Below are 22,857 nucleotides of genomic sequence, written 5' to 3' on the forward strand. Positions count from 1 at the left end.
TATACAGAAAAAAATTTAATTTTAACTTGCTAAGAAATCTATTAGGTTCCACATCTCTCTTAAATCAGTTAAATCTGTGACTAGTGAGCAAAAACAGAGTCAGAAAAATTGTGAAAATATTCACCACAAAACCCACACAAACAAGAGTGTTAGTTTCTCTTCTATACAGAACACTGGCCCTACAGACGTTTCACTGATGTTTTGGTCCACACATGAACTCTGCTTCACTGATGTAACACTGACTTTTGCTGATAACTAAGAATGATAATGAACATGGCTACATATGAGGTATACATGTTGACTATGACATATAGAAAGAACTAAAAAAATCCATGTTCTCATATGTAAATGAGAATCCATTTATGAACTAAATGAAAAAAATTACACTTTGAAGCATATTATTCCAAAGACAATATTTGATTTTGGTGGGCAGAAGATAAATACGTGGTTCAACTTGGGAAATATTTGTTGCATACAGATTATTTTTATGACACTGGTAAATGCAATGGAAGATGCAGAGATGAGTAAAATTAAGGAATTTACAACATGGTAAAAATGTGGACACAAACACTGTGTCTAGAAAGGTGTTGAAGTTGTCTGAGTCGATGAAAATGATGATATGGTGGTACAAAATGATTAGTGTGGGGGTGGACACACATTTGTAATCCAGCACTTGAAACATTAAGACGACAAAAGCATGGTTGAGTTCAAGGCTAGCCAGAGCTATTCAGCAAGGCTGCGTCTGAGAAAATCACAATAAGGGCCAGCAACATGGCTCAGTGGCAAAAGGTGTCTGCCTCGAAGCCTGACGACTTGAGTTCTATCTCTGGGATCCACAGAGTAGGAGGAAAAAAATCGACCCCACAAGTATCCTCTGCTTCTACACATGTGCCATCGTGTATATGCACCCACACACATACACACAGACACAAAATGAGTAAAAATGTAATTAAAAGAATTGTTTTTGTCTTCTTTAGAGACACGGTCCCCCTGAAGCCCCAGCTGACCTGCAACTCACTATGTAGACCAGGCTGGCCTTGAGCTCACAGAGATCTGCCTGCCTCTGCCTCTGCCTCCCAAGTGTTGGTATTAAAGGCGTGCTCCACCAGGTGCTATTTATTTATTTATTTATTTATTTAGTCTTTTTTGAGACAGGGTCTCCCTGAAACCCCAGCTGACCTGGAACTCACTATGTAGACTAGGCTGGTCTTGAACTCACAGAGATCCACCGCCCCTGTCTTCCAAGTGCTCGGACTAAGGTATGTGCCACCACGCCCAGCTTGTAATTTAATTTTTTTTTAAAAGAAGTTGAAAGAAAATCAAAATAAACAAAAACATTAACAATAATAGTAAAGTAGAAATGGTAAACGGGAAATTTACTATGCCAGATGAGACAAAGCTTAGGTGAGCTCTATGGTTACAGACTCATGTAGAGCTCTAATATCCTTATTATCTACTTTAATGTTTTTGTACTATGCTAGACTTTTAGTTACTGCATTAGTTCCTAGACAACAATGAAACCAATTAATCTTTGAAAACTACTAGTAAGAACTACTCTACAGTCAACAATACTGGTATCATATTGAGTGTGACGGTAGGAAAAAAGATGGAAATAAGTTGTCATTCTTTTTAAAACAAAAGACATTTCTAAAGCAGACATGTACTACACAGAGAACACATGGCGAAACTCAAGGTCACATAACCAACAGTCAGAGAAAGGGGAAGCATTTCATGAGGATGAAAAAATCCTACAACTACACAGAAGATCCTTGAGGACAGGGGCCTTATAGATCTATGGTATAAAGGCATCTAATAAGTAGTAAGTAGATAAATAGCATTTATTGAATGAATGAATGAATGAATGAATAGCTTATCACCTTAAAATGTCTAATTTACAAGCCTCTAGTATACTTTGTTTCACAAGGACATTTTCACTAGGAATGGAAGACTTATGGTAAGGACAATTATTTTACGACCTGCCTGTAACAGAATGCTCATCAATGAGCTATGTATATGTGTTTGCATACATGGGCAGAAGTGTTAAGAAACTCTGCGACTATTTGCCATCAATGATCCTGATCAACAAGGATCTCCTGCCAGCTAATAAAACTACGAAGTGAATGAAAAGCACGCAAGGGCCAATTCTGAGCTGTCCTTGCTTTTCCTTTAGAAAACAAAAACAGGATGGCTTAAGAAGAGTTGGCAAACTGACAGCCCGCTCTCAGGTTAGGAATTTCTAACTGCTCCTCTTTAATGAGAAGAGGGAGGAAAGCATGTTTTGCCCAGCACTCGATGTGAGCCCTCTGTTCAACAATGTGATGTGTTTTTGAAATCAAGGGAAAGCTTTCAGAGATAACAAAACACCTCTCAAAAGTGGAGCCCTCTGTTCAACAATGTGATGTGTTTTTGAAATCAAGGGAAAGCTTTCAGAGATAACAAAACACCTCTCAAAAGTGGAGCCTAGTTCCCTTTTAGAAACTTAAGCGAGAGCATGACCAGGTGGCTTGCTGGCATTCTACACCTGCCAAGTGTTTCTGGGAATTAAAATGTACTCTTCAAGTCCTGCCACAGGAAGAGAGAGAATAAAATGCTTTCACTTTCCAAGATTCTTTGTTTGCTTATAATGGTGGTTCTCAAGGCATGGGACGAGCAGCTTCTGTAGCATCCAAGTGCTTCTTAAAAATGCAATTTCTTGGATCCCATCCCAGAGCTACTATATTCAGAAAGTCTGTGGCTAAGGCTCAGCAGTCACAAGTCCTCTAGGAAAAATCTGATGAATACTAAAGCCTGAGAGTCTCTTATTCAGGTTATGTCTTCCACAAATGCTAGTCCAAACAGTAAAGAGAAAAAGGCCAAAAAATAAAGGAACTCTACTGAAGGTCTTACATTATGCATGGTACATGTACATTTATTTACTTAGCACACCATGCATATAGAGCTGACCCTCTAATATCTGTGCTTCTAATTCCAGGGATTTGACTAACCATCAAGCAAAAATATTTGGGGGCAGGAGAACTGCTTCTGCATTCAACATGTACTATTTTTTCTTGTCCATTCCTGAATACAACATGACTATTTACAGAGCACTTACACTGGATTAGCTACTCAAAGTAATCTAAAGAGAACTCAAAGCATACAAGAAATCTGTACTGGTTATATGCAGATACTACACCGTTTCACAGAGGGACGGACCTTGGCATCTGCTGATATTAGTATCTTCAGGGGTCACAGAATAATTAGTATGGAAAAGGGACAATTGTAATTTTTTTGGTCAAGGGTAATTTTTAAAACAATTTTAAATTGGAAGACTATAGAAACACCTCCTTTTCCTGGAATATGAATGTTTGGGGTAGAACAAGGTCATCCATAGAAATTTCATCTCCATAGAAATTTCATCAGTACATTAGAGGGAACCTAGCAAGGCACTTCTTGTTTTGCATCGAGGTTGTAAGTCATTTCGCACCCAGAGTAGATAATAAAATGAAGATCAGAGAAATAGTTTATAACATGTAGAAAATATTTATATACAATTATGAAAGTTAAATATTTTGAAAACATTTTATTAAATATGAATATAATCTTACGGACTTAAATGGAAACTGCCACTTCTAACAGCAAATACCTTCTCAAATAGACTTCTTCCATTTTAGATAGGAGAACAATAACTTTTTAAAACAATTCAAAGGACTAAAAGGTTAGGGTCACAAAATTCAGTTCTAACTGGTCTGGACAATAGATATAGATGAGATATGGGCTTTTTTCTTCTTTTTTAATGCTTTTTTTTTCTTAAAGAAAACAGGATAATTTCAAACAAAACATGATGGAGAAAGGGCTCCTTCCCTCACAAGACCTAAAATTAAAACCAACACAAAAAAAGGCATGTTCCATTTGCTTAATGTTTATACAACTTTACCCATCATGTTAATTCATTTTCCTTTTTCTCCTTTCTTCTAGCAATCACCAATTCTTTCACGATATCATTGCCTAAAGGGAGGGATACTGGACTAGGCACCAAGACTTAAAAAATTCGATCTTTGCTACCATACCTTTGGGAACATTTTGGAACTCGTTTCTCTACTCAAAGCATTCTCTGTAGCATTAACATTTTAGAGTTCTGTGGACACCACTCCCTCTTCTCCAACAAAGAAATATTCAGAAGGGTTTTAAACCACAAAGACTGAAATTGTTTTTGACTGAGTTTGCTTTTGAGCATACATTTCTGACAAACGGAATGCAAAATTTTATGCTGACGCAAGTACAGTAACTACAACAGGAGCTGGAGAGATGGCTCAGCAGTTAAAAGCTGCTCTTGCAGAGAACCTAGGTTCGATTCCCAGCAGCAACATGGTGGTTAACAACTGTCCATAACTCCAGTTCCGGGGGGGATCCAACACCCTCTTCTGGTGGCTGTTGGCATTGCATGCACTGAGGCACTTACATACATGCAAGCAAACACTCATACACATAAAATTAAAATAACTAGAGTAAGTGGTGAATACCCATAAGTGAATTGATAATTTTTGTCTGATTCTTCACAACCATATAAGATATTTTGAAATGAATGAATGGTCATTATTAGTCAACAAAGCTAAGCCGCTCTTCCTAGGTAGCATAGCACTGGTGTCTGATTACACAGTATCTCTTTAAAATGTTTCTTTGTTTATCTGGGAAGGGGTGCATAACACAGCACCCATATGGAATCAGGAAACAACCTGTAGAGTCAGTTCTCTCCTTTCACCATGTATATTCAAGGGCTCAAACTCAGGTTGTCAGGGTTGGTGACAAGTGCCTTCATCTGCTGAACCATCTCATGAGACCAAATGCACCTTTTTTATTTATATCTAAAAGTTACACATTTCAGGAAGATATATCAGAGAATATTTTGTTTTGTGGGTTCTAAGATGCACCTATTTTCCTATTAAAACACATCTAAAACAGTTATGTTTTAATAATCAAATGTCTTAAAAAGCACAGTCAGCCATGCAGGGGTCAGAGCTGTCATGGACAATGCAGATAGCCAACTTAAAATCTTGGAGATGGTTGCAGAGAGCAGTCCTTCAGTCTCTCTGAGCTGAGTTGAAAAATCACTTTACACATCAGTGGGTACAAAGCGCCCTTGCATGCAAACCTCTGGCTTACAGCTCTTCTGTTCATTCAAAACATGCAGCATCACGGGGCTCCAGATGAAACAACAGTGTGTGAGAAAACCTGGGCCTCGATGATGCTGACAAAGTCATTTGGAAGAACATAAAAGGTATCTAGGAACACTTAAGAAAACCTGGGCCTCGATGATGCTGACAAAGTCATCTGGAAGAACATAAAAGGTGTCTAGGAACACTTAAGAAAACCTGGGCCTCGATGATGCTGACAAAGTCATCTGGAAGAACATAAAAGGTGTCTAGGAACACTTAAGAAAACCTGGGCCTCGATGATGCTGACAAAGTCATCTGGAAGAACATAAAAGGTGTCTAGGAACACTTAAGCAATATCATTCACTTATACTTTCTTTTCCATGTATGTACAAGATGGACATAAAATTAAAGTCATTCTCTTTGTTAAGTGTAAGTGGCCTATTGCAGGAACGGGCGAAGAAAATGGGAAACAACTATATTATAGGGAAACCTGGTATGAAAAAGAAGCGTATATCAAAGAATATATTCTCAAATTGTTTCATAGGTCATGAAACAATAAAATCAACTTGTAATCTATAGGAAAATAAAACACTTTTGTTAAGCTCCACGTAAAGAACTTCCTTGTAGCATTACCTGCAAGCCACAGCAGCCCACGGCATTCATTATGGAGGCATTGTGAATAACACGGTATGGAATTCCTAACTTTGTTGCTCTCAGAATAAGATCACTGTGTGTTGTAGCCCTGTAGTGAGAAATCAGGCTGAATTAAGTGAACAGCATTAAACTTCTCAAACAGTAAATCTCATATTTCATGATTTTACGTCAGAGTCATCTGGTTTCCCTCAAGTTCTGCTAGGCACCCATGAAAGTCTTTTATCTGGGCTTTCTCACAATGCAGCATGCATCTATCCATATTCTTTACAACATGGAATTCCAGCTGCCCCACCAGCAGCTGCTTAGGAAAGGGGAGCTCATTTGCCCCTTGCCCTGGTATCTCCTGAAGACATGTGTATAAACTCATAAATTTGACTCTTGAACATCAATTCTTAAACTCTTTGGTCTTAAGGGCTTTTTCAGTGACTTAAAAAATTTCAGTTGTCCATTATGTATAAATACAATGTGGCATTTTAATATGTATATATAATGTGCAATGATCAAAGTGACATATTACCTCATTTCTTTGTGTTGAATACATTCAAAACTTTCTTTACTAGCTATCCTACTGTCAGCAACCCGTTATCCTACTATGCTACCAATCATTAGCATCATTCCTATCTCAGTCTTCTGTACCCACTAACCATCTTCTCTCCAGCCCCTTCCCCAATACTCTTCCCAGGCTCTGGTAATCATTATCGTCTATTAAAGATTAACCTTTTAGCTTCCACATGTAAGTGGGACCCTTTACTACACAGGACATTTTCATAGCCTTCTGGTCCCGTAATCTATTAGAATTCTGTCTGATAGAATTCCATTCTGATTTACATCTGTGTAGCTAACAGTCATTCTCCTTATAACTGTGTGTATGTGTACATGTTCTGCCTGTTGCCTTTCCGTTTTTGAAAAATATGACTATGATTACGTAGGCTGGAATAGAAAGAAAATATACATAAATATAAATTGAATACTGTGACACGTAATCTCACATCAATTTAGAACTGCATTACTAAAGAATTTTTTTCCATCTTCATAAAAATGCCAAGCCCTACTGGGGAAAGCAACATTAGCATGTTTGAGAAACTACTTACAAACAAGCAGAATCTGTCAAGTGGTCAATGCATACCAAATAGAAAGATCAAGGGCTTATACCCCATGAGGCAGGCAGCCACAGATTAAAAATTCCCACCAGGGAAGCCTGTTTTTAATCACACAGATAAAGTAAAACTAGTCTGAAAAATAATCATTTAAAGACTTTAGAAAATAACATGAATGACAGTCATAAAGAATATTTTTAATATCACCCTGAAAAGAATCTTACTCTCTAACATTTAAATGCAAGGAAAGGTACATTAGATATTTGGTGAGGGTATTATAAATTAGTTTTATGGGTGAGCTAATTAGATGAAAAGAAAAACTGGTTTAAAATTGTATCATTATTACAAATTTAGTTGAAATAACCAAACCTATTACAGCACACACAAAGATTTACTATTCCTGGATCTAGAGATTGAGCATTCACGTAGTAAGAAAAGGTATCTTAACATGCTTGTTATTTGGTGGAATTCTTTTAAAGGCAATTTCAAAAGAAGACATGCAAAAATTATTTAATTAATGAAATCAATGAGGTACATGAAGGTGACCATGTAAGAGATGGAATGTCCGTTTAAACTTTTGTTTGATAAAGGTGTCAGTTTGCTGCAACAGTGCTGCCATGATTGATAGGTGGGGCTGGGAGTCCGGAAATTTATTGTTTCAAGTTACATGGTGAAAAATCTATCCTCATGAACTATTAGAAGCACTAGAAATTGACAAACAATCAAAGGTATGCTAGAAAATATCTGTATCTACAATTTTATTTTGAAAGCTTTTATCTTAAAAACCCATTTGAGAGAATCTACCATTAAGAGACAATCCAAAATGTGGAAAAGCAGAAGACAGCAGAAATTAAATACATTAGTTTGTATAACAGCAGCTGGAGAAAACAGCTTTTTTTGTCTATAGGAGAAAAAAAAGACTAACAATAATGACACACATCTAACAGCCATTAAAAGCTCAATCCTGGTCACATACACTACATGAACTGGGAAAAATCAAGTGGTCTACATTAGGGCACCCAAAGGACAGGTAAATGAAGGTTATGTGTTTTCCATTAAGGAAAAGGTATACAGCCAAAGAATAAAAATTATGTGTTCAGCCAGGAGGTACCTCTTATCATTTTGTGTGGCTGCTGGGAAGTCACAGGATCTATATTTGAGTATGGACTTTGCAGTGCAACGGTAAATGGGGGATACCTACTCTTCTGCAAATAAACTCCCACCCTATGCTCTGTTAGCAAGCCTAATAAACTAGTTAGGATTTAAAATAAAAAAAAATAAAAAAAAGAACGGAGCTAATGGAAACCTTCATTACTCCACCAAAGTTGACCCCATGTTAGCAAATCCTTTGGTCTTTGATTTTTTTTGGGGGGGGGCTATTTTTGGGACAGGGTCTCCCTGTGACCCCAGCTAACCTGGAGTTTGCTGGGTGGACTGGGCTGGCCTCGAGCTCACAGAGATCTGCCAAGCTCTGCTTCCCAAGTGCTGGGATTGAGGACGTGTGTCACTACACCCAGCTATGGTCTTTGATTTCTTATCCCTACTTTTCCCCCCTTAAACATCATTGTATATATATTTTTATGCAACCTACCTCAAGTTATTTCGGGAAAAATGTCCTAAAAATTGCTTCTTTTTGGAATAAAAATATTCTTTAAAAATTATGTGTTCAATTATTTATATATGTGTAGTTATGGAGCATGTTAAAATACAGGATAATTATGGGCTAGAGAGATGGCTCAGTGGTTAAGAGCACTGACTGCTCTTGCAGAGGACCCAGGTTCGATTCCCAGCACCCACATGGATGGAGGCTACGAACCATCCTTAACTCCAGTTCCAGGGGAATCCGAAGCCCTCGTCTGACCTCCGCGGCATTGCACGACATGGGTGCACCCAGATACATGCAGGTAATACACTCATACACAGAAAATAAAAATAATAATAAAATATTTTAAAATACAGGATAAATAACAAAACAGAAACTTCATTAGAAAGAGTATTTAGTGATGACTACTTCAGCAGCTAGGGACACCGAGGGACCAATTGCCTGACACTCTCATCTCTGACATGACTAAGCCAGGTGCTGATGCAGTTCCTTTTTAGAATCAATACATTCTTCATATGGTTAATTTCTACTTTCCTTTCAATGGCCTCGATAAAAAAGGGCAAGAGTTTATGACTTTTAGTTATCTTCTAGGATGTAAGACTGGGAGACAATGATAAGATGCTGATGACAGTGGTACAACACTATGAATGTTCTTAAAGCCAGTGATCCGTGTACATTAAAAGGATAAATGTTATGTTACATGTATTTTACCATAAACAATATTGGAAAAAATAGTTTAAAACTGCACATCCTGAACAATGTTTCTTTTCATATTTAAAAAACTTTATATTATTGTGTATGTGTGTGTGTGTGTGTGTGTGTGTGTATGTGTGTGTGTGTGTGATTTGTGTGTAGGGGTGCTGTGCCATGGCATGAACATGGAGGTCAGAGGACAATTCTGTGGAGTCACTTCTCTCCTTCCATCTTTCTGGGGATCAAACTCAAGTTGCATGGTAAAGATAAGCTAAACCATTTTATCTGCCATATTTTCATTATTTTATTCAAAAAACTAGAAAGAGGCTTAGTAAGAGACCTTTTGTCATATATCATCAAAGTTCCATTGTTTTGTTGCATCTCAGATTTTCCCTGGTTTCATCAACTCACTGAACTTCTAATTCTTTATACCCTGATTAAACAGACACATTTTGAGTGTAGTGACATGTGCCTGCAGTCCCAATTAATTACTTGGAAAGTTGAGGCAGGAGGATCAGTCGAGTTCAGGAGTTCAATAACAGCCTGGGCAGCACAGTGAAGCCTTATCTCAAAAACAAAAATTAGGGGCTGGAGAGATGGCTCAGCTCTGGCCATTCTTGCAGAAGACCCAGGTTCGAATCCCCGCACCCATATGGCTGCTAACAACCATCTGTAACTCCAATTCCAGGGGCTCCAATGCTCTCTTCTGTCCTCCATGGGCACTGCACGACATGGGTGCAGTTACATACTTGCAGGCATAACACTCATATACATAAAATATAAATAAATAAATTTAAAAAATTTAAATCCAGAAACAAACAAACTAAATTAGTTTTAAATTTAATGGCATTTTACTCAGAATCACTTTGGAGGTAGAGGCAAAAGGACCAGGAGTTCGAGGCCAACCTTACTGCCCAGAGATTTCAGAACTAGGCTGAGCTACAGGAGACCATCTCAAAACAAAAAACAAAACCCAGAAATAACAGGCTTTTTTTAAGGAAAAGGCAAGTATATGGGGGATAATTGCAAAAGCCCAAAATGCAAAGTTGTACAATTTAGCTCTAACATATCCACCAAAGAAAGTAGCCAGGGGAAAAAGCAGAGACTTATTAAAGACCATGAAAAGTCACCGAGGGTTTTTATTTCAGCAGGGAAGCAACTACATCAAGTCACTTGCTCTGCACTGGATATTTCAATTACGTGGCATTCTCCCCTGCACCTTCCACCACGCTCCCTCCAATCCTCTTCTGAACTCTATCTAGATCAACTCAACACCAACTCCTCTGTAAAGTCACCACTTATGAACAACATTTGGTCTTTACATTCACACATAGGCTCATCTCATATTTAAGTCTTTTCTTGGCTTCTATAATGACATCCACTCATTTTCCCCTCTCTTCTGGCTACAGATGGGACATAAAATGCCCACCTTAGGACAGGGCTTGACTTGATCCTCGTCCTCTCTTCTTTCCATTCCTCTACTCTAAGGTCATTTTCTCCATTCCTCTGGTTTAAAAACCACTTACATGCTAATGACATCAAAACCAGAACAACCTTCCCCCGAGCCGCAGCAGCAGCAGCAATCTCAACCACAGCCCACTTCTAGATCCAGGACCACAGGTTCCATTTTGTTCCTTCTTTTTCTTATCTACCAGATCCATCTTGGCATTCTTCCTTCTAAGTTTGTTCTAGATGGCTCTTTTCTTTCTGTCATTAGAAACATCCCTGTTCAGTAAAATCCATTCACCCCAAGCATGTAGAATTATTTTTAACAATGGGAGGCAAATTTGCTAATTTTTCTTGCTTAAAACCATAAATGTTTACTATTGTATTTCACATTAAATCCCTCCTCCCTCCAAGGCCTTCGGGATGACTGGCACCTGCCTTTCTCTCTAACACCTTCTCATGCCCCCTTTGCCCCTCACCACGTCCCAGCCACCCTGGACTTTCCGTGGCTTCACGACAGTCTGTTTTCTCTGCTTGGAATGATCTGCTTTCTATTGCGTTTCAGACACTTGCTCAAATATCACCTTCAAAGAAAGGTTTCCATGTGTCTTTATATTAAGTCTCCTTACACTTCTCTCTCAACTGCTTTATAAACTGCCCAAAACTTCAGTTTTCTTTTTCTGTGATTACCGTGGGCCTTGCCCATGAAACCATGAATCCATGTCTTATCACCCAGTATGTAGGAGTGCCTATCACCAGATGTGTACACAAAAGGTATGTGGCTGGATAGATAAGTCTTTGTTGACTTTAAGCAAACTATCCCCAAGTTCTTCAATTAATATTTAATTAGTAGCAACTGTATGTGAAGTATAATGAATCAAATCAAGAGGGTTAAAATATGTATACAAATCCACAGGAGCAGTAGATATACACAGGGGTCAAAGTATGTTGTGAGGTACAAGATGCCAACAAGTACAGAGGGTCTAGGTAGGAAGTGGGCTAAAAGCTTGTTTTCAGCTGATCCTGTGTGGTGAGGTTCTGAAAACTTGGAGAAGTGGCACCTAGCTGAAGGAAAGCGATCACTGGAGGTAGGTCTTTGGTGGCATCTTTGTCCTGGCTCCTTCCTGTGTCTATCTCTCCCTTTCTGCTTCCTGTCTCCCATGAGGTGAAGGCGCTCCTTTTCTAACATGCTACCTCTGCCACGATGTTCCACCAAGTGCACTCCCTCAGGGGCTTCCAGCACAGCTATGTAAAGGGTAAGTGACACAGCTGTGAACAATAATCCCCTTAGTCCAGTGGAGGACAGCGTCACTTGTATCTTCACTTGGAATAAGGAACTACAGCATAGACAGCTGTGTTCTGAAAGACGACGAGGCCTCTTACAGGCACAGACAGGTCACAGGTTATTAGAGGTGAAAGAAAAAGCTTGAACTAAGGTGGGAAAGTAAGAAAGCAGGAGGAAATGAGCTGGCTGGCCTGAGTGTGGACTTATATCTAAGGCTGGCAGGACACAGGCCTGAAGGCAGGCTGAGCAGTTTTTAACATCTGGCTAATAATGACAGAGCTGCCAAAGTTCTCAGGTGAGGTTTCCAAACACTGATGGTTTTACATATACATATTTGACCATAACATGGGTAATGAGTTAACAGTCCATATATAATCCAAGCAAAAGGCATAGAATGTAGCAAGCTGGTTAAAATAATCATATCCAGAGTAAAAGGAAAATGAAGGATATGAAAAATCTGGCAAAACAAATGCCAATTGCAGTGCCTCTCAAACTATGGTGAAAGCTTTTTATTTTATTGTTTTTTAGGTTATAAATTGTCATGGAACAAGTTTTCTAAAATACAATAAAAACTGGGACTGGAGAAACAGCTCAGCAGTTAAGAGCACTGGTTGCTCTTGCAGGAGGACCCAGGTTCAAATTCCAGCCCCCACATGGTGGCTAACAACTGTCTGTAACTCCAGGTCCAAAGAATCTGACGCCCTCTCTGGCCTCTGGGGGCACTCCATGACACAGGTGCTCTTATATACATATAGGTAATACACTCATACATATACAAAAGGAATTAATTAAAATACAATAAAAAAATTTAAAAATAATATGAAATGAAACAAGTATAAATTATAAGCCTCAAATTTCTTTTTTATAAATATTTTATTATTTTTATTTTCTGTGCATGAGCATATTGCCCGCATGTATGTAAATGCACCCATGTTGTACAATGCTGAAGGAGGTCAGAAGAGGGTGTCAGATTCCCCTGGAACTGGAGTTACAGAAGGTTGTTAGCCACCACGTAGGCACTGGGAATCGAACCCAGATCCTCTTAACTGCTGAGCCATCCCTCCAGGTCCAAAGCCTCAAATTGCTATTACATTCAGAAGATAGAACATTTACTTTTTAAATGACTATAATTGTTTCCAAATGCTTACTCTCAATTTCTAAACTTATTTCATTGTGAACTACCAAAAGTTTGTGGGCTGGTACCAGTCTGCACACCTCACTTTGAGCAGCACTATTACTGTTTAATGCACACTGTCAGTGATTGGCTGTATGGAAGTCAAAAGTGGCTGAGGCTGCTCAGCAAGGTGACACTAAGAACTGCAGTGCTCTCATGTTGAAAGAGGAAATGATTCCCTGCAGAAAACACAGTGTGATAATGAGAAAACTCATTAAAAGAGAAGACATTTGCTAGACAAGATTTTTCATTTTCCTTATTTCATGTTACTATTCTATTGGTAAGAAGAAAGAAAAAAAAGATAGGTACTATGAATTTTGAGAGGCATTAATTATACAGAAAACAATGTCTGGCAGAGGTTAAAAGAATTTAAATATTTTACAATGTACGATTACCCAATGTAATTTGCAATCAAATGTAATGACACAGAACCTCTGGCAGTGCACGCTGATGTAAATTATTTTCTTTATGACAGACACATATACACGTAAGTCCATTGTTTTGAGAAATATCCTTGATGGTGGACTCAGAGTGATTTAATTGTCCTTATGTTCCTCAGATCTGTGGCATAAATCTTGGGTCACCAGCTGTAGACAAAGAGCTCTTCTGTTTGGCTTGACATTAGAGATTGATGATGCTTGACTAGACAAGTAGAAACCCATCTTCTTGGTAATGAGGAAGGACAGAGCTCCCAATGGGTACAAGAAATTGAAACCAGAGGCTTGATAAATGATAAATTCAAGGCAGATAACATGACAGCAGTATTGCCAAATATTAGATTATTTAAAAAGGAGAAGAAAAAAGAGCCTAGAACAAAGGAAGCCAAAGATGCTTATAATTATGTGCAGCAAATGGCACACAACACTTTTGATAATGTGATGATGGTTGACTTAATAATGATGCCCTAGTTAAGGCATCTGATGTTCTACATGATGTTGTATAAAAACAAAGAATCAAACAAATAAACTTTAGAGTCAACACGTATAATGTGGAGACATTTATGATGACATCTTTATCAAACAGATTTTCTTCATTAACCTCAAACATAATGGAAGTTTAAACTACTAACTTTTAGTTTACTTAGGTAAAGAGATCCTTAGCAGGACCTGGAAAGGAAATGTTAAACATGTTGGAATTTTAAACATGATGGAATAATTCTTGATGTTAATAGTTCGAAATGCCTACTTTGACTTACCCAAATGGATCACCAACCACAAGGAATGCAACATCACTAACATCAGCATCTTTTAAAATATTATCTGCTTCCTGTTCCACTTCTTCTCTATCAGCAAGAATCAGTTTTCTTTCATAAAACTCTTCCTATAGATTCAAATCCAAAATCAAAATGAGAGACAGCAGGGGACCATTTTAACACACACACACATATATACAGTGCAAAACATTGTTTGTCTGGGAACTAGTGCAAACCTTGGCAACCATCCAAATACAGATCACTCAATACAACTCACCAGCGAGCCAGTACTGTATATCATGTTGCAATTAAGCTCTGTCTTTGGGGCTATCATAATATCCCTAGAGGAAGCAGACCTCTTAACATCTGAGGCCTCTAAATTTGCCTCTAATAGATCAGGCAGAACATCAAAGGATGAACTGAAAATAAGTATTCATGAGCTCTATTCCAGAAACATGATAATATGGAATATATTAGCAATAATGATAATGATACATGGTAGTTCAGCTATTTCACTGAATGTTCTATAGGAAAATCTATGCTATGCTGGCAAAAATAAAAGGTAGCATCAATAAGAAATAAAAAATTAAGATTTACCTGTTTACCAAACCAGTGAACATTCCTACATAATTGCAGGAGAGAAAAATTTAAAAGTGTATTCGTTTGCTCCTGCTAACAAGGCAGAGCCACAAGGGGAAAAACTGAATTTTAAATATATAGGAAGTTTCCATACAAACTGCTTGTTGAATTAATCTCCTGAAGTTCAATTCTAGAAAACAAACCCAGGAGAGTAAGCCAGTGAGCCAGCAGTCACGTGGCACTGGTTAATGCCGTTATGCAAGATCACGACTCTTATGGTGGACTTCCTATGCAGTAATAGACACTTCAAATGACATGGAAGTGGATACACAGATAAATACATCTATTCCTTGCATACTGAGAAGTCGGGACTATTAAAAGTTATGAGGACTGCTACAGTGAAAGAGAGGAGGTGCTCAAGATTAGCCAAACAAATAAGTAAATGAACAAAAGACTAAGCATCTGAAGATAAACACTATAGTTCCAAATCTGATAATTATTTCATAGTACTTAAATAAAACCCATTCCTCAAATGGGTTTTAAATCCTGAAAATGACCTCAGCACAGAAAACATTTCCTAAGTTCCCATGGACACTGTTTTTATAGGTGAAACTGCTTCCTTCAGTTTCACTTTTAGTGTGTACTTTTTTTTTGGTGTTTTGAGACAAGGTCTCCCTGTAGCCCCAGCTGGCCTGGCACTCAGTATGTAGACCAGGCTGGTCTTGAACTCAGAGAGACCTGCCTGCCTCTGCCTCCTGAATGCTGGGATTAAAGGCGTGCGCCACCACGCCATGCCCAGCGTGTACTTTTTTCTTAATCATTAATCGTTACATGTTTTACTTTGATTTTATGAACCAGAAAACTTATTTGTACAGAACAATTACATTCACAGATCTAAGGGAACACAGACTACAACTGGAAACTGAGGAAAACAATGGTCTTTACTGAATTAACGTTTCCTAAGAAAGACCAAGAAGCTATGTTCCAATTTTTTTTTTTTTAAACAGGGTCTCACTGTTTAGCTCTGACTGGCCTGGAACTTGCTATGTAGACCAGGCTGGCCTTGACCTCACAGAGATCTGCTTGTCTCTGCCTCCTGAGTGAGTGCAGAGATTAAAGGCATGTGCCATCCTGCCTGGCCCCCTCATGCTAATTTAATGCTAATAGTAATCCTAGCTCACAATTTACATTTATTTAGTGTGTATATATGTGTGTGTGTGCACATAGGTGCCACAGCACACATGTAGAGGTCAGCGGACAACTTGAGGGAATAAGTTCTCTCCTTTTCCCATGTGGGTTCTGGGAGCTGGTTTAGATTACGGGATTCCTGAGTGCGGATTTAAATAAGACCATGTCAGTTATTTCTAAACGTACAGTTTCTTCCTCCCACTGCTTTTATGAATTATGACTTAAACCTTCCAATAAGTTTTCTTACATGCAATACAGATAAACCATGAACCATCTGTGAAGAAAGACTATATATATATATATATAGCTCATGCATCGTCATACAATGCATAGATGCGTTATACCTACAGACATGTAAGACAATGTAGCCACAGAAATTATCTAAAGAAACCTGAAGTTACAGATACCAAAATTAAAACTCTTCCCTAGATTTACTCTCTAATTTCTTTTGAAAGAAGAACATATGAATATTAGCATCTATTTGGTAATGTGAAACCAAGCTATTAAGATATAAATATAAAAATTTGGGATTTTGTTGTTTGTTTCTTGACAGGTTCTCCCTAGTCCCAGCCCATCTGGCAGTCACTATGTGGACCAGGCTGGCCTCAATCTCACAGAGATTCCGGACGCCGGAATTTAAAGACATGTGCCACCATGCCTAGCATAAATTTTGGATTTCATTAGCAAAACATATGTGTGCCTTTTATAAAATCTTGGTTGATTGTTGCTGAAAAAGAAAGCATATGTTCATTGTAGAAAATAGAATTATCGAATTTTTTTTCATAGTGAGATAGCTATCTAGAATTGAGACCAGATTTCATATATAGGTATTAGGCACAAGTCAACAATTTCTAAAAATCAGTTTGTTTCAACAAGAAAATACAATTTTCTTGTTAAATAAATAGGGGGAAAATGAAAGGAAGAAAGAATGTGGTTGAAAAGAAAGAGGTTGAGATTTTACTGGGCAATATAAGGCATGAACTTATTCATACCTTACTTTAGCCCCAAATGACTGACAAGGTGGATGGCATTCTATGGCAAGTTGCTCAGGGAATACATGAACTGAGGGCCTGAAGGAAGACATGTGATAGGGGAGGATCCATACCACACAACTTTGCTTGACACTAACTTCTCTGTTGGCAATCTCCAAAGTTAAACTTTGCATAGCTATTATCTTTTCCTAAAAATGCAGAGAGAGGGTATGGAAGTTGGGGTTGGCAGACCTCAACTCAGGACTGCTTTGCTTTGTACCCTGCCTCCATCATTCACTATTTGTATGGTACTGGCCAAGTTTCTTAACTTCTGTGTGCCTATAAAACATGAAGAGTAACTACAGAGTGACAATCCTATTCCTCATGTAAAGCATGCAACACAGTGCAAAGGCTGGGATTGTGGCTCGTGGTACAGCATGTGGGAGACCCTGGGTTCTATCCCTAGCACTATAAGGAAATAAACTGAGCAAAGTAAAGTGTCCTTATAAACACTAATACTTGCTACTATGAAAGAACAGATATTCTAGCACCTTAACAAAATATACACAATTTATCTATAGATGAGGTTGGGCCAAACCCCAGATCTTTTAGTAATAACTACAAGTATGTTTTCTGGGAGAAAAAAAAAACGTGAAAATTAATATTTCACTAGCATTTAAAATTTACAAAGTGCATTCACATTTAATACTACATAACCTTCCAATTGGCTATCTCTTTCTGACAAATGAAGAAACTGACCTTTAGAACTTTGGAAATGTGTCTACCAACAACTAGTATTTCTGTACACTTTTGTGCTGGGTACTGTTCTAGGAGCCTATGACGCAGGCACTTTTGACCTCATTTTACACAGTAAGAAACTAAACCTAAAGGAGTTATTCAAGGACTTGTCACAAGGCAAAAACAAACTCTGGTCCTAACTTTGAGCTAAGCTATAATTTAACACCTTCTTCTATTAAGCTGCTGATTTGTCATTTATTCTCTTTGATGGTTTTTAACTCACTGCAGTTTTTCCTTGATCACTGATCAGAGAGACACATTTCTATCACCGTGAAGTTACATATTTTGATTCCAAGCTTGTTGGTGAAAACCAACAAATGTAGCCAGCAAATCAAAGCTGGTTATCAGACACCACTTTTATTCTAACACACAAACCAGTTCAAGAAACAATCCTTAATTCCCTCCTCAAGAGTAACTTTTGAACCTTCAGAATCCCAGGAGAGGACTGAAATTCTGTAGAGCACACTTCTATTTGGAAGCCTTGACAATTTTAAAAATCCATTCCTTCCTCCCATAACACACCCAACAGTCTTTTCAACTTCCTATATATTCTACTTGAAGTTCGACAATGAATCTGCAACTGACCCTTCTAATGTTTACTAAGTTCTTAATGAAGGCCAGCTATATGTATATAATACACTAATAAATCCTCTGGTTACTTAGTCCCAGGTCCACTCTATGTATACCTGTGGGAATGCAAGCCTTACTGGGAGATTATCTATTTAATAGGTAAGACCTCTTTGGATATGTTGCAAGCAGAAAGATGATTACCATTCCCTCTGGAAATACTTCAAAGGCAGGAGCTTTGAGATTGCTTTCTGAATGTATAACCAACTCATTAAGGCTGTGTCAGCACCTCATTAGCACTCAACTCAGGAAGGATTTCTTGGCTAGCTCATGAAATAAAAGATTTTGATAACTATCCCCAAGAGTGTAAAATAGCTTCCCCGCCCCCCCCCCTTTTATTTACTGGAGAAAGCCGCAAAATTAGACTTGTAAAATCGGACTACCGGTTCATTTTTCCAAGTCACTGGGTTGGTGTATGCGTGCCTTTTCTGTTCTCCCCAGACTTCAATGAAGAGGGGATGTGTTTTAAAGGGTCTAAACAAGCAGACAGAAAACGCTGTTCCATCTATTGAATGCAAATCAGATGCTGGTTAGTTTTCTTCCCAAAAGGCTCGAGGAACCTCAGTCACGTACCAGGGCTTCCTTCCCTACAGTCAGGACTGAGGTGTAGGCTTCCAGATACACCCGACTGCAGCGTCTCACCACTTCCAGCCCCTTGACTGTGATGTCCTTGGCATCGCCCAGGCCCAAGCCGATCAGGTAAAGCATTTCGAACTCCAGGGAAAAGGAGACTGCAGGACGAAGTGAACAAGAAAACAACGTTAGCTACACAGAGGGGTGCTATGTCTAGTGAGGCCGATGAAAACCAAAGAGCCTGAAACGTCTGAACACCGGATGCCATGCTTACTCTTAGTAAAGACTAGAATGTTTTAAACAATCTCATCAGTTTGGTCCAATTACCCGCTGAGCTAATGGCAGGTGCGTCCCCGACGCCCCCCCAAAATCTTCCGCCTTTCAACAATTGCAGCTCCAAGGCGATGAGCCCGGTTGGGACCCACGCTGCCGCTTCTCCTATGGTGCCGTAAAGCGCTGGCGTCTTTACCGCACTTTACGACTGGCTGGAGGGGAGGGGCCAGGCGGCTTTGGGCGTGGGAAATCGCATCTTAAAGCCGCTGAAAAATCACCTCCAGCCAACTGGACAGGGGCAAAAGGTCAGGACCGCCTCCCAGGGACCGCTGGGAAAGAACCGGCCACCCAACCTCCCCGCTTCCCCCGCCGGGTCCCGGGTGGGAGCGGCGGCTCCTTGGGGCTTACAGGAGGGGCACTGGAGGAGAAGCGATGGAGGAACTTCCCTAACCAGCCCCTCCATCCCCCCCCGCATCCCCCCATCGCAACCCGGGTTATAGATATGAATCCCCGCCCTCTCATTCCTCTGTAGTTTAATCAGCTGCGGTGGCTGCTTAGCAAGCTTTGCAGTGACTGTAGTTCTAATTCCCCGGCCGGGGGGATGTGTGGGAGTGGGAACTCCTAGCGGGTTTGCCCCCAGAATCTGATGCCGGAATGCCCCCAGGGATCTACCTTTGTCATCCTCAGAGTCGGGAATCCCTGACCTGAAGAAATGACCTTTTCAAGAGTGCTCAAAGCTAAGTGAAGTATAATGACATATGTATGAAAATGCCATAATGAAGCCCATTACTTTGTATGCTAACTTAAAAATAACCTTAAAAAGCAATGCAGAAGAAGGGAGGAGGAGGAGAAAGAAAAAAAGTGAACCGCAATAACAATAAATGCTCAGCGAGTTCAGCTCTCACCCAGCCATGACGCAGGAGATTCCTATAAAGGCTATATGAAATTAGGATATGGGAAAAGTTTGTTTTGACCAACCATGCCATTCCTAAATTCCCTAGTAAGTTCATGCAAGTTAAAAAGACAGATTGTATTGCTTATCCTGGTACACAGTGTTGGTTATTCAGATCTTCCCCACGCCTTTGCTTCCACGCAGTGTCTAGTCCTGCCGCCTTCCCTAAGCGTTCCCTTTTTCCTCCTAGGGTCCCATGGGATTTTTGCATTTCTCATTCTGTATGCTCTGTTGGCTGACTCTTATCTGCTCTCACTACCTTGACTAGTTCCTTGTACCATACTGAAAAAGCAACACAAAACGGATAGTGCATGTAAATGGCAAGGCCACAAAGTGTAACAGAAGGACGGACAGGATATAAAAAATGTGTGACCTTGACTAGGCCAAGACTTCTTAGATATGGCATCAAAAACATGGCACAGAAAAGAGAAAAGAAAGTTGGTCCTCAAAATTACCCTCTTTGAAAGAATGAAATACCCTTTGGGAGAAAATATTTGGAAACCAGATAACTGATAAAAGAGCATGCCTTTAATCCCAGCACTTGGGAGGCAGAGGCAGGTGGATCTTTGTGAGTTGGAGGCCAGCCCGGTCTACATAGTGAGTTCCAGGACAGCTGGGGCTACAGGGAGACCCTGTCTCAAAAAGACCAAAAAAAAAAAAAAAAAAGTTGTGTAAAGAATGCTAAAAATGAATTTAGAAGGGTGGAAAGATGGCTTAGCTGGTAAAAGGTGCATCCCACACAAGCTTGACAATCTGAGTTTGTTCCCTGGAACCCACATGAAGGTGAAAGGAGAGAACCAACTCCACAAAATTGCCCTCTGACCTCCATATGCATGTGCCCTCCCCATATACCAGCACACACACACAAAGACATTAAAATGTTGTCTTAGTTTGTTCTTCATCGCTGTGACAAAACACTCTGACCAGTACCAACTTGGGGAGGAAAGGGTTTATTTGTCTTACATCTCCCAGGTCGCACACAGTTCATCAGGGAGCCCAAGGTAGGAACTCAGGGCAGGAACCTGGAGGCAGGAGCTGGAGCACAGGCCATGGAGGAACGCTGCTTACAGGCTTGCTCCCCTGGTCCCAGCTCAGCCTGCTTTCTTATGCAACCCAGGCCCACCTGCCCAGGGGTGGCACCACCCACAGTGGTCTGGGCCCTCCCACATCACTCATCAAGAAGATGCCCCTAGACATGGCCACAGACCAGTCCAATAGAGGAAATTCCCCAATTGAGGTTCCCTCAACCCAGGTGTGTCAAGTTGACACTAAAGCTATCCAGCACAAATGTAATGAATTATTAAAAGCAATAAGAAAACAGCCCAACATGAAAAAACTGGGAAAAATTTGGAATGACACCAAACAAGTTATGCTAAGAACAGATAAGCATTTAAAAGGATGCTAAACATTATTAAACATTAGGGGATAAAAAACTACAGCAAGAAGATAGAGATGAGTCAGTGGTTAGGAGCATGTACTGTTCTTGCAGAAGACCTGAGTTCTGTTACCAGTATCCATGTGGGCAGCTCACAACTCTGGGAATCTGATGCATCTGGCCTCCTCAGGTACTGCACTCACATGAACATACCCCCACACAGACACACAAATGTACATCACATAATTGAAAATAATAAAAACAAATCTTTAAAAAATAAGACGCCACACACACCTAAAGAATGGCTGATATTTTTAAAAGAAAAGAAATACTATCCAATCACATAAATCTAATATTTTACTAACTCAAAATTCAACCCCTAGTCAAATCTCTTCTCTTGGCTTGTCCATTAACTTTCTGTGGGAAAATTTCACTTAGATAATGAAGTAGCATGTCAAATTCACCATGTCCAAAGCTCAACTCATCATCTCTTCCTGCTTGGCTTTTTTCTCTGTGTTACATACTTTGATTGGGGTAGGCTTGGGGGTTATCCCTACATTCACCCAGGCTTCTCTTTTTCCAGAACCACATCTGTCATTCTCTTAGTTTAGGTCTTCATTGCACTACTCTGTTAGCTGACAAACTTGTCTTCCTCACAGTCATCCTTCTTTTGGGAACCAGAGAGTTCTGTAAAGATACTATCTAATTGCAACATCTCCTTAATGAAAATCTTTGGGAAGCCAAGAGAAATTCCAAACTCTGTAACATATCCCAAAGATCCTCTGTGGTGTGCTGTCTGCCTCTCTAGCCTCATTACTCTGCACTATATACTGTGAGCTTTTTCTTTTGCAATATTGATCCACCTGTAGTTCTGTGCCCAAAACGTGCCACCTGTACATCTGTGCTACCACCACAGCGTCGAATACTTCTGTCTGTATAACCACTGTTCATCCCTTAAGCCCAGGAAGTCTTTCCAAAGAGTTCTGATCCCTAAGCCAAGGAATCTCCTCCATTACAATACTTTATAAGTCAGTTGTTAAGTCTTTTTATAATTTCCACCTATATTTCTTTATTAAAGTAATTTCATGAAGTCTTTGACTCTGTCTTGTTCATGTTCTCCTCCCTAAGGCTTAGCATTGTGCATGTACATAGTAGGCATTCAGTAAATGTGTGTGTTATAGCTCATTATACATCCACCAGTAGCTGAGCAATTTCTTTAAGTTATAATGCATTTTCTGCCTTATG

The 22,857-nt window shown here is 39.5% G+C and overlaps 1 protein-coding gene across 2 annotated transcripts in view; it reads right to left on the reverse strand.

Annotated features, from left to right (window-relative positions):
- Dph5 (diphthamide biosynthesis 5) overlaps positions 1 to 19,482 on the reverse strand; it is a 36,890-nt gene extending 17,408 nt beyond the window's left edge. Inside the window, exons 1-4 of one of the 2 annotated variants that reach the window (XM_008842813.3) lie at positions 19,340 to 19,482; positions 19,013 to 19,170; positions 14,280 to 14,404; positions 5,766 to 5,874 (exon numbers count right to left, since the gene is read on the reverse strand). In XM_008842813.3, coding sequence (XP_008841035.1) covers positions 5,766 to 5,874; positions 14,280 to 14,404; positions 19,013 to 19,147 — 369 coding nt within the window. In that variant the 5' untranslated portion in view covers positions 19,148 to 19,170; positions 19,340 to 19,482. Of the gene's footprint in view, positions 1 to 5,765; positions 5,875 to 14,279; positions 14,405 to 19,012; positions 19,171 to 19,286 lie in introns of both variants that reach the window. The other variant, XM_008842812.3, reaches the window with a different exon arrangement.
- Positions 19,483 to 22,857: the final 3,375 nt, after the last annotated feature.

This window comes from Nannospalax galili, unplaced genomic scaffold (assembly GCF_000622305.1).
Source record: "Nannospalax galili isolate Female #2095 unplaced genomic scaffold, S.galili_v1.0 scaffold2280, whole genome shotgun sequence".
Classification (NCBI taxonomy): domain Eukaryota; kingdom Metazoa; phylum Chordata; class Mammalia; order Rodentia; family Spalacidae; genus Nannospalax; species Nannospalax galili.